Here is a 12,753-nt window from a genome sequence, read left to right as displayed (position 1 = left end):
GTTGTGACGAAAAGAGAAATACAAATACAAATAAACAGAGGTCCCGTGTGTTTGCTGACATGTACTAAACTGGCGCACGTAAAAAAACAACAACAACATGGCAACAAAAGGGTTATCTATGGTTAATGTATGTTGAAACATACACACTCTCTCTCTCTCTCTCTCTCTCTCTCTCTCTCTCTCTATATATATATATATATATATATGGACGAAGGTTAGGAGGAGGAGGATGACGATGTTGTTGCAGTAAGTTGTAGAAATCGGCTAAAATGTCAGGACTACGTGACAAGGCGGTGTACTTTATGCGGTTTTTTGTTGTTGTTGTTGTTTTTGCTTCCTTCCAGTCAGTTGAGCCACGGGGAGATACAGACACTTGCAGTGTTCCGCTCGTGTGGCTTTTTCTTTCTGTTTTTTGTTTTTTTTATGATGGATGATGATGCTGAGAAAGGACGATACCGATACTCCTGCTGCGGAGATCCAGTTAGGTACTTGGAGCAACAGGACTATGGTCTCTCTCTCTCTCTCTCTCTCTCTCTCTCTCTCTCTCTCTCTCTCTCTTTATAGCTTTCCTTACTTGCTCTTATTTCCTTTGATTTTTTTTCGCCAACGGCAACTTAACAGTATCAGTTGCCTGTGTCGGTTTTAGTCTGTGTCCCCCCGACCCCCCCCCCCCCCCCCCCCCCCCCCCCCCCCCCCCCCCCCCCGCCCAAGAATCTGACCTCTCTATCTTCCTTCTCTTACTGCGTTCCGTTCAAGTTTGCCTGCAGTCATTTGGGAGATATATATTTTTATGTTCTTTTTTTTTTCCCCCTTCCCTCTGTAAGCTTGGATGTGAAAGCGGAGTTGTGTGTGTTTCGCAGTCAAGGTCATCACCTTCCAGTGGTGGTCAGGCCGCTCTTCTCATAAGTCTTGTTTTGTTTATGTTGTATTGCATTGTATTGTATTGTATTGTATTGTATTAGTCTTTTTGTCACATCAGATTTCTCTCTGTGAAATTCGGGCTGCTCTCCCCAGTCCCATTTTTCGGTTGTTGATTTGTTTTTTGCTTTTTTCTGCCTGCAATTTGATTTGTTTTCCTATCGAAATGGATTTGGCCAGGGACGACCCTTTTTTTTTTGTTGCCGTGGGTTCTTTTTCGTTTCGCTTACCTGAACAGCAATGAGAGTGCCGGGCCTTGGGAAGGGAGGGAGGATGGAGCTGTGGAGGGGCCCGGGTCATACGTCATGGTTTTTGCGCCTTATACATGTTAGTAGTGGTAGTAGTTTTTTTTTTTTTTAAATGTATTTATCTGTTATTTATTCGCCTTTTTTTTCTCAAGGCCTGACTAAGCGCGTTGGGTTACGCTGCTGGTCAGGCATCTGCTTGGCAGATGTGGTGTAGCGTATAATTATGGATTTGTCCGAACGCAGTGACGCCTCCTTGAGCTACTGAAACTGAAACTGGCTATTGATGATGAGAAATGCTGGTGTTGGTTGAAGATCATCTTTAACGAAGGTTCTTGGGGTTTTGTGGTTTTTTTTTTTGTGTGTGTGTGTTTGTTTTTTAGTTACTTCGTTGCTTTGTGCTGTTAGTTTTATTTTCTTTACCCCCCCACCCCCGCCCCCCATTTTCGTTTCCTTCATTCTCTCTTTCTTTCTGCCACCCTTCATGTCTTCCTTCTGCCTATCTGCCTACCGTTCCTTTCTATCTGCCTACCGTTCCTTTCTATCTGCCTGAAGATCCTTCGTATCTTTTTGTTTCTTTCTTTCTTTTTGTACTACTTCCTTCTGTCTTCCTATTTACGATGGCAAGCTCCTCGTGAAATAAACCACATTTCGCTTATGGTGTGAAATCCTTGCAACAACAGCACATGATGTAAGGCTCCGTGGATTGCATTGAATCAATTATAACGATCGATCAGTCGACAGAAATATGGGTTGTTTGATAATACTGCGTCTTCAAAGAATGGGAGACCTATGTGGAAATCAATTCTTCTTCCCCACCATCCACCCTCCCCCCCTCTCTCTCTCTCTCTTTCCCTCCGTCTCACTTTCTGTATGTCTTTCCACACCTATATCCTCTCTCTCTCCCCATCCTTCATCTCTTTCTCTTCAAATAAAGAAAACAAACAAAAAAACCCAACAAAAAACAAAAAAACAACAACACTGTTTTCTTTGGTAGGATGCATTGGCCATAACAGGTAATCAGCAGGTAGTCATACACACACACACAACATGTTCATTTACGACGTTTTCCTGTGAACGAAGGTTTGAGTTTGTAGGGAAAAAAAATCGTATGAAGAAATAACGGGACCCAAACTACCATTTTGGATTTCCAGTAAGTAAAACCGTTCAATGATTGAATAGACAAATGAATGTGTAGACCACCCCAGTGGACAAACAGATAAAGAAAGGAAATGGTATCAAACCATGAAACAAGACAGTCAATCAAATGGAAGAATGAGTCCAAACACACACACACACACACACACACACACACACACACACACACACACAGAGTCACACACACACAGAGTCACACACACACAACACACACACACACACAAACACACACACACACACACAGAGTCACACACACACACAACACACAACACACACACACACACACACACACACAGAGTCACACACACACACAACACACACACACACACACACACACACAACACACACACACACACACAGTCACACACACACAACACACACACACACACACACTCACACACACACACACTAAAGTTACACAAACACGCTGCACAAAGGACTGGGATTGGGAGAGGGAAATAAAACTACATGGGCTGTTTCGCAATTTTATGCTGTGTCATAGGAAATGCCCATGATGAATGCGCATTTTACGAGGCGGCCAAGCCTCCTTTACTGCCTCGCAGACCTTGGTCTGGAAGCCGTTCGGTGTGTGTGATAGCTGGGGCGCTCAGCATCCGACAATAAATGGTTGTTTGTTAACCTTCAGGGTCGATAGGATTTTCGTTCTGTGACACAGCCATTTTAGCTGACAAATGGCTAGCACGAGGTAGGCGGTGGTTAACTGCATTGATACTCCTAACAAAACGTCTTCAATCACCGATAAAAAATTATGTGTGACGGGACACTAGTAAACAAATTCCTCGTCCGCGATGGTTATTAATCAGTTTGGAAGTGAGGTGTACAACGCTGTGAGGCTTTTTGGATTCATCAGTATCAGTATCAGTAGCTCAAGGAGGCGTCAGTGCGTTCGGTCAGATCCATATGCGCTACACCACATCTGCCAAGGAGATGCCTGACCAGCAGCGTAACCGAACGCGCTTAGTCAGGCCTTGAGAAAAAAATTTTTTGATAATAATAATAATAATAAGACATTAAAAAAAAAAAAAAAAAAAAAAAAAAGATAAATAAATAAAATAACACACACACACACACACACACACACACACACACACACACACACACACAAACTGCATTAATATTGTTGAACTAGATTACAGAACTGGCAAGTTACACAAACAGATTTTAACTCCCTTTCAAATTCAATACCCCACTGACCTCATTCCACCAAGATTCTGCACTCAAAGGATTGACCTAAATTAATATTTACGTGTATGTATTCCTGCTATTGTTTTATGTCATCAGGCATTAAGGTCACCTTCGCTTCTGTTATGAACACACTTATAGTATATCTTGTTCAGTTGTCACAAACATACAAAACAAGAGAGGCAAGGCCTTCAAGACTCACTTGTGGCAAATTAAGTCCCCTGGCATTAATTTCAGAGTAATTTCCCTTCTTTACTATCTGCACCAAAACGATTGCAAAATAAATAAAACTTCCATGCTTAGCAAAAGAAATTCCTGTTTGAACAAAAAATGATAATAATGACTGCTCTTGTTGTGTCAGAATATCAGATCAAAGTGCCAAGTTTAGAGAATACAAAAAATATGAATATAACAGTAAATGCAGTTTGCATATAATTAGGCTTCTTTTTTTTTTCTTTTTTTTTTGTGTGCTCATCCCAGAGGTGCAATATTGTTTTAAACAAGATGACTGGAAAGAACTGAATGTTTCCTATTTTTATGCCTAATTTGGTGTCACCTGACAAAGTATTTGCAGAGAAAATGTCAGTGTTAAAGTTTACCACGGACACACACACACACACACACACAGAGTGAGACAACCGAACACCGGGTTAAAACATAGACTCACTTTGTTTACGCAAATGAGTCAAAAATATGCCACAGGTGGGTTCATCGCAACAGGCCCACAGTGATGGACCTTCCCCTCTTCTCCCACCCCCCAGTCCCTTCCCTCACCTCACCTCCCCTCTCGCCCCACCTCCCGGGGCCACCCTTCTCAGACTTTGACATCATGGGTGGACAGGTTGCTGGCCTTTCTGGGGGGTCTGTCTGTCTGTCTTGCCTGTCTGAGTTTCAGGTCACTCTTCATGCACTTATTAATGCTAATTTTTGTGTTATTATATCTTTGATTGGATACCTTTAATCTGAAAATCGTGCAACCCCCCCCCCCCCTCCCTTGACATGAGAACTTTGCAGTTGATGTCAATAAAATGTCAGAGCGTCAAGCGTCTCTCTCTCTCTCTCTCTCTCTCTCTCTCTCTATATATATATATATATATATATATATATATATACATTGTTTGTGTTGGAGTACTTATGGAGGTGACGCGGTCTCATCACAATACGTGATCACCACATTTCTCGTCCACTCTTAAATTTGTAGTAAGGCTGCTGTATTCTTGCTACCTTCAACCAAGAGGCGATTAATTTTGTAAAGATAAGACGAGTCAGCATTCGGGAGAGAAAAAAAAAAAGAAAGAAAGAAAAAAAAAGCCAGCCGGTTGGAGGTAAGGTAAAGTAGTTGTTGTACTCTGTGAAACATTTTAAGCTCGCGTCATGCACTTAAGACTCTGCTGAGTTGACTTTATCTTCAGAGGTCATGGCCACTGAGGTCACTTCCTGTACCGGTAGTGTCTTGGTGTGCGGGGAGAATTGCTGTCGTCAGTTGTTTTTTGTGTTTTTTTTGTTTTGTTTTTTTTGTTTGTTTTATTTTTGCTTTATAAAGGATGGGGAATTCAGATCGGATTTTTCCGTGCGTGCTTTCTTTCTGTATTACTGTTAGTCTGTCTTTCGCTTTGTCTTTCTCTCCGGCGGCTTCTTTCCACTCTCTGTGTCCCTGTCTCGGTCTGTCTGTCTGTCTGTCTGTCCATCTGCCTCTCTCTGTCTTTCTGTATCTCTCCCTATCTCTTTCTCTGTTTGTGCCTCTGTCTCACTCTCCGTTTCTCTCAGTCTCTCTCCGTCTCTTGACTCTCCGTACGTCTCTCTCTCTCTCTCTCTCTCTCTCTCTCTCTCTCTGTGTCTGTCTCTCTCTCTCTCTCTCTCTCTGTCTGTCTCTCTCTCTCTCTGTGTCTGTCTCTCTCTCTCTCTCTCTCTGTGTCTGTCTCTCTCTCTCTCTCTCTCTCTCTCTCTCTCTCTCTCTCTCTCTCTCTCTCTCTCTCTCTCTCTGTGTCTGTCTCTCATTTGCACAGTGTGACAGAGTGAGTTTCGAATGCCTGTGGCCAGAGGAAGAACGAAATTTTTGTTTGTACATTTCGAGTACCTGTATGAATGTGAAAATGTTTTGCACGTGGTAAGTGTGGGTGAATCGTGAGCTGTGCATGTTCATGTTTGTGTGTGCGTATATGTATGTGCTGTAGTGTCAGTCTGAATGCATCAGAGCTCGGGTGATGTGGTGTGGTCTGTGTGCCTTGAATGTTCCGAACATCAGGTGGGAAAATTTATTTTATTGTTTATTCGAAATGTAACTAATGATTGAATAGTTTGTGAATATAGTAGTTTTTGCTGTTAGTTTTGAAATGTTTGCTTTTTGATAAATCAATACTTTTTTGTGTATTTGTGTAATTTATAAGACGTGACTCATGAATGAATATTGTATTGTTAATTGGAAAATTGTATGAATGCATGAGTGGTGTGAAAGGATAACAAATATAATAAAATAAAATAAGGGAACAGTAAATGAAGGGGGAACATTGAGAATTAGCTAGAAGGAACGATTCAAATGGAGTGTGCCGAGAGCTAAGAACTGAAAAAAGTGTTGTCAGGGCTCCATGTGACTGGCCACGGAGTGGAGGGACCTTGAACTGAAATGTTCACTGAGGAGGTGCCCGAGTTTTCCCACGAGTGAGTGGACACTACTGTGAGTAGGCTGCTGTCCGGCCTAGGACTGAGGCGATCCTGGAACTGGATCATCAGGTTTTTGCAAAGAAATTTGACTTCTGATAGTCAAGACATTTGTTCCTGTGTTTCTTTAAATTATTTTTTTTCAGGATGAAGAGAGTGTGAATGAAAGATTTTTTTTTTCTTGGTTTTAATAATTATAATTGGCTCAGGGAAAAATTCCTTGTGTCTGTTTTTTTGTTTGTTTACTGAGAGAGTGAGAGACTGAAGACTGAACTCGCAAAAAAATATTTCTTCCATTATCTTGTCTGTCTCCTCACCCACTTAGTAACACACAGGTATCGTTGTAAAAATGTTAATCATTTAGAGAAGCTGTGCCCTTTGTGCAAAGTCAACTGAAGATGAAGTTGATTTTGTTCTGAGGTGTCCTGTATTGCATGATATTCGTGTAAAATTTAATTCAAAGAAATATTTTGAACGCCCTTGTTTGTTTAAATTTTGTTTATTGATGGTATCATCTGATGACAGTGTTATACGAAATCTCGCATTGTACTTATATAAAGCTTTCAAGTTAAGAGAAATAGTATTGTCCCGATTTCTATAATTTAATTCTGTGAACAGTTGAATGTTCATAATAATAATAATAATAATGGTATTTATATAGCGCTGAATCTTGTGCAGACAAATCAAAGCGCTTTCGCACCAGTCATTCACACGCATGCATAACTCTAAAACTAGAAACTAAAGACAAGGAAGAGGCAGGCAAGGGAGGCTATTTTGGGAAGAGGTGGGTTTTAAGGCCAGACTTGAAAGAGCTGAGTGTGGAAACTTGACGAAGCGAAAGAGGAAGTTCATTCCAATTGCAAGGTCCAGAGAGAGAGAAAGAACGGCGGCCAACAGTCGAATGTTTGAATCTGGGTATGCGTATCCGAAGCCGATCGTAGTGAGCGAGATGGAGTGTAGAGGTGAAGGCAGCCGCAGAGATAGGAAGGGGCAGTTTTGTGAATACATCTGGCTTATTGCCAGTTACGGGAATGTCTGTATATCTTGTTATCGCCTCTCATTCATATGGGACTATGACCTTAATGAATAAACCATCTGCGTCTGCGTCCCTCCTCCCTCCACTATCTTTCTCTCTTTCTTTCCCTCTCTACTCTCCTTTTCTAGGTCTTTGTGTTTGTTTCTGTTGTCTTCGTCTCTATCTCTGTCCGTCTGTCTCAGTCTTTTTTTTCTTTTTTTTTGTCTTCCAGTGTTTGACTCTCGCCCTCTAGTTTTTCTCTGTTGATTGCACACATGTTGTATGAGTGCTCCCACATCAACGTGCGCGTTTGGGTAAGTGCGTATTTGTTTGAATATCGTCACGACAGACAGAAAGGTGACATTGGAATTCTTGCCCAATAGTGGAGTGATGGCCAAGAGGTAACGCGTCCGCCTAGGAAGCGAGAGAATCTGAGCGCGCTGGTTCGAATCACGGCTCAGCCGCCGATATTTTCTCCCCCTCCACTAGATCTTGAGTGGTGGTCTGGACGCTAGTCATTCGGATGAGACGATAAACCGAGGTCCCGTGTGCAGCATGCACTTGGCGCACATAAATGAACCCACGGCAGCAAAAGGGTTGTTCCTGGCAAAATTCTGTAGAAAAATCCACTGCGATAGGAAAAACAAATAAAACTGCACGCAGGAAAAAATACAAAAAAAAAAAAAAATGGGTGGCGCTGTAGTGTAGCGACGCGCTCTCCCAGGGGAGAGCAGCCTGAATTTCACACAGAGAAATCTGTTGTGATAAAAAGAAATACAAATACAAATATATATATTTTTTTTTTATTAGAGAGACATATTTACGCCCGATGTCTCCAGGAGTTAATTACCAGTGCTGTTGCTGCTGTATTCATCCGGTGAGTCGGTAATTGTAGAATTTCGTTGTATCGCTGACTACTTTGAAGAGTTTGACAGTGCTGGAAAGGTGAGCGAGGAGCTGGTTGGATGGGGTATGCATGCAGGAGCCACCATAGGTGCTTGACCCCACTGGGCTTGAGTAGGGGGAATACTGTCTTCTTTCAAAGCTCCTCATCGGGTACGTGGTAACGATCAGACACTCGCGGAGTCAGTCAGTTGGCCAAGTCGCCAAATCCTATGGTTCTTAGCGGTGGAGGTGGTACGGTGCATGAACGATGTATATGTACCTAATTTGCTCATCATTACCATGTGGTAGAATTAGGGGTACTCAGTAAGCAGTTTTTTGGGGTTTTTTTTTTTACATGTGTGCTCTTGTTTGTATGTGCCGGTGTGTCATTAGGTAGCTACTGGTTTGGTTAATATTTGGTTACGTGGTTACTTTTTTGGGGGGTGGTGAGGGGTGGGGGTGGGGGGGTTGGGAGGGGAGAGGTGTACCTCTGACGGTTAGATTATCTCTCCCCTCTCTCCCTTTATCCCTCTCTCTCTCTCTCTCTCTCTCTCTCTCTCGCACACACACACACACACACACACACACACACACACACACACACACACACACACACACTCTTTTTTCACTCTTTTCTCTCGATTTTACCCTCTCTCGTTGCTCTGTACGCTTACAAATATCATTAGGAGGAATCATAACGATCCATGTCGAACGCAACAACCCGCAACCCAGTTCAAAGCCAAGCAACACCAAAGGTCATTGTGTCGGCGTGATGAGAAAGGAAGAAGCAGGTGCTGTTAATGAGCGGCAGTTTTCTCTACACACCCACTCCCTCACTCAGCTCAGCTCAGCCACCCGGTTTTCTTTGTTACCTCCTCCCACCCCGCCGCCCTCAGTAGTCATCATCATAATTATCAGTGAGTACATTTCCGTAATGCACCCTCTCACCAGCAGCGAACCATTTATGATTTACCTTTTTTGACGAGTTTCAGAAGACGCACCGCGGGCGTTCACCCCAGGTGACAGGTATTCCTCTTTTGATGTAGATTGCAGAGGATCTGGTGCAAGGTTTGTTTTGTAAGACAGGCGAAGTCAGGTGTTCTTTGCAAAAACAGAGAGAGGAGGGATGGAGGGGGTATTCTTAGGAAGATGGTGCGCATCTTTGGCAAAGAGGCCCTCTTCAGAAATGCTGCACGGTAGCGGAGACGAGGAGTTCAGTGACCTTTCCAGTTCGCTGCAGTCAAACTGCTTTTTCCATAAGTTCAACATTATTACGAAATGTTTGTATTTTGTATTTGTATTTCTTTTTATCACAACAGATTTCTCTGTGTGAAATTCGGGCTGCTCTCCCCAGGGAGAGCGCGTCGCTAACACTATAGCGCCACCCATTTTTTTGTATTTTTTCCTGCGTGCAGTTTTATTTGTTTTTCCTATTGAAGTGGATTTTTCTACAGAATTTTGCCATGAACAACCCTTTTGTTGCCGTGGGTTCTTTTACGTGCGCGAAGTGCATGCTAGCACACGGGACCTCGGTTTATCGTTTCATCCGAATGACTAGCATCCAGACCACCACTCAAGGTCTAGTGGAGGGGGAGAAAATATCGGCGGCTGAGTAGTGATTCGAACCAGCGCGCTCAGATTCTCTCGCTTCCTAGGCGGACGCGTTACCTCTAGGCCGTCACTCCACTTCAGCCCTGCTCCCCAGATTTCTTTCGTTTTTTTGATGAATTAGCATGTATGGACTGGGTGTGCCTTGTCCATTATGGAAGGGTTTGGTCCGGTGAGACTGCAATGAAACGGGGCGAAGTGTCACTCTCTTGAAGTCTTTGAGGCTGACGGCACGATCGAAGAGGAGGCGAACCTGGAACAGACAAATTGGACCTGCTCCCACATACGTAAACATGCAAACATGAGTTAACATGAATGTCATTTTTTCATGATTATTTCTTCTTTCCATTACACGACCAACATCAGCTTGCTGATGGCTGTTATGGTTGATGCACGCTGGGTGTTTTCCTGTTTCCATAACCCACCAAACACTGACATGGATAACACGACCTTTAACTTGCGTGTTTGATCTCCTGCTTGCGTATACACACGAACTGGGTTCAGTCACTAGCAGATCTGCACATAATTATATTAACCTGGGAGATCGGGGAAAATCTCCACCCTTCACCCACCATGTGCGCCAAATCGGGAATCGAACTCAGGAAACTGGGGCATTCTACTCATATTTGTACCCTATTCTGCCTTCTTCTCTCTCTTCCCCTCCTCAGCAGTATGTGTCGTCTCTTAGAACCCGAAGAAACGTGATTCCTAGCCTTCTATGATAGTTGGCGGTGAATTTACAGTTTGTTACACACGAACGTGTCAAACAAAGCTTCGTGGCCTCTGCATTAACCCCTTTCATTGTCAAACTTGCATTTCTGCACAAGCTAGGCAGAGGATCCGCGTCACTGAAAGGTGACCAGATCATGGGTCTGTTGTCCATGAACCTACTGCTCTTGATGTTCCCATGTAGGATAGGCCATATTTTCTATACATCGCAGGGGGAATTCCCAGCTGTTCTAAGACACCATCTTTTCTGTGTTTATAGCACAAGGGAATTTGCACTGTAAGCTGACTGGCGGTGAAAGGATTAAGTAGCGATGCTCGGTGTAGATACAAGGCTGATGAACTCTGCCGCCGGATGCCTGGGTGTCTGGCAGTATTGCTGATGTATGGAGGGTTCTGTCGAGACAAGCTTTTCCGCACGGGGAACAACCTCATCTTTCTTATCCCCTTTAACCCATCACCCAACCCCTTCCCCTTTCTTCCTTCACGAGTGTGCACTACCTTTCATGGAAAACAACGAATTCCAGCCTTCCACGGAGCTGTAGCAATGCAGTCACAGTTCTTATTTCCTTGAGAATTAAAAGACCACTAGAGGCAGAGATATATGAATGGATGTGCAAACAACATGACTTCTTCCTACTTTTATACGTACATAATTATGTGATGATGACGATGTTGAGGATACAGGAGATGGTAGAGTTGATGGCGCTTTGCACGAGGATGATGACTGCTTGAAGACGGTGATGGTGGTTGACGATGGTGTAAATACGACGGTAACGGTGACGAGGGATGGGCGCAATAGCCGAGTGGTTAAAGCGTTGGACTTTTAATCTGAGGGTCCTGGGTTCGAATCACGGTGAGGGCGCCTGGTGGGTAAAGGATGGAGATTTTTACGATCTCCCAGGTCAACATATGTGCAGAACTGCTAGTGTCTGAACCCCCTTCTTGTGTTTATGCAAGCAGAAGATCAAATACGCACGTTAAAGATCCTGTAATCCATGTCAGCGTTCGGTGGGTTATGGAAACAAGAACATACCCAGCATGCACACCCCCGAAAACGGAGTATGGCTGCCTACATGTCGGGGTAAAAACGGTCATACACGTAAAAGCCCACTTGTGTGCATAAAAGTGAACGTGGGAGTTGTAGCCCACGAACGCAGAAGAAGAAGGTGACGAGGACGGATGATGAATTGAAAGACAACGAAGACGACGACGACGACGACGATGATGATGACGATGATAAATTTAACACGGTGTCCTTCACCGTCACTTCCACAGTGCCCTTCTGGAGCTCCGCCCGCCTGGGGCTGGCCATCATGGGCTTCCTGGGCTTCATCTTCGTCTACGCCCTGCGGGTCAACCTGTCGGTGGCCATCGTCTGCATGGTCAACCAGACGGCCATCGCTTCGCAGGACTCCGCCGCCCTGGTGGCTAGCGGCGCCGCCAACAACGGCAGCAGCCCCTTCAACATCTCCGTCACCAGCACGACCACCACCGTGGCGTCGGCGTCGGGAAATGAAGGGGAGAGCGCGGAGTGCGGGGCAGGGGCCGCTGGCAGCTCCGGCAACGATACTTCTTCGGCCTTGAAGGTGAGTCGGGTTATAGGGGGTGGGGGTGGGGATTAGCGTAGTGATTGTGGGTGTGTTAGAGGTGGAGGTGAAGGAGGAAGGGTGTGGGGGGGGTAGGGGCTGGAGGGGCCTGGGGAAGGGAGGGTGGAGGTGCTATAATAAAGTATTATGATAATAATGATGATGATGATGATAACAATTAATGATAATAATAATGCTAATGCTAATGATGAAATACCACTCTGCTCGATTTGTTGCAAGAGAGCGCTTCTTTTGAAACAGTACATTTAGGTTGTTTTTGTGTTGATTTCGTTTGAAAACCTATGTACGTTTTCCAAAGCGCACGCTTCTAGGATTTTTGTGAGTTTTACAGGCGACCGCCAGTGTGGTGCACAAATATACACAGTCAGAAATGGACGAGTCTCTGCCTCTGTCTGTCTGTCTCTCTGTGTTTCTTTTTCTGTGTTTCACCCTGTCTGTCTGTCTGTCTGTCTGTGTGTGTGTGTGTGTGTGTGTGTGTGTGTGTGTGTGTGTGTGTGTGATATTCACTTCCAAAGCATCACTGACGTTCCGCAGGGCAAACCGACAGGCCTAGTTTGCATCAGTTTGACACGGTGAGTCTATCTATCTATCTACCTATCTATCTATCTATCTCCCTATATATATATATACTACTGCTACTACTACTATTACTACCACTACTACTACTACTACTTATGATGATGATGATGATGATGATGATGATAATTCAAAACTCGATTATTTTCTT

General features: G+C 44.0%; 1 protein-coding gene across 8 annotated transcripts in view; it reads left to right on the top strand.

Moving 5' to 3' along the window:
* LOC143293860 (sialin-like) overlaps positions 1 to 12,753 on the top strand; it is a 71,381-nt gene that overhangs the window by 33,096 nt on the left and 25,532 nt on the right. For all 8 annotated transcript variants that reach the window (XM_076605164.1, XM_076605162.1, XM_076605161.1 and 5 more), the window contains one exon: positions 11,695 to 12,005. In XM_076605164.1, coding sequence (XP_076461279.1) covers positions 11,695 to 12,005 — 311 coding nt within the window. The remainder of the gene's footprint in view (positions 1 to 11,694; positions 12,006 to 12,753) is intronic.

The sequence above is a fragment of the Babylonia areolata genome, chromosome 19, assembly GCF_041734735.1.
Source record: "Babylonia areolata isolate BAREFJ2019XMU chromosome 19, ASM4173473v1, whole genome shotgun sequence".
NCBI lineage: Eukaryota > Metazoa > Mollusca > Gastropoda > Neogastropoda > Buccinidae > Babylonia > Babylonia areolata.
Note: the sequence above shows the minus strand (reverse complement) of the source record. Positions and strands in the feature narration are given on the sequence as shown.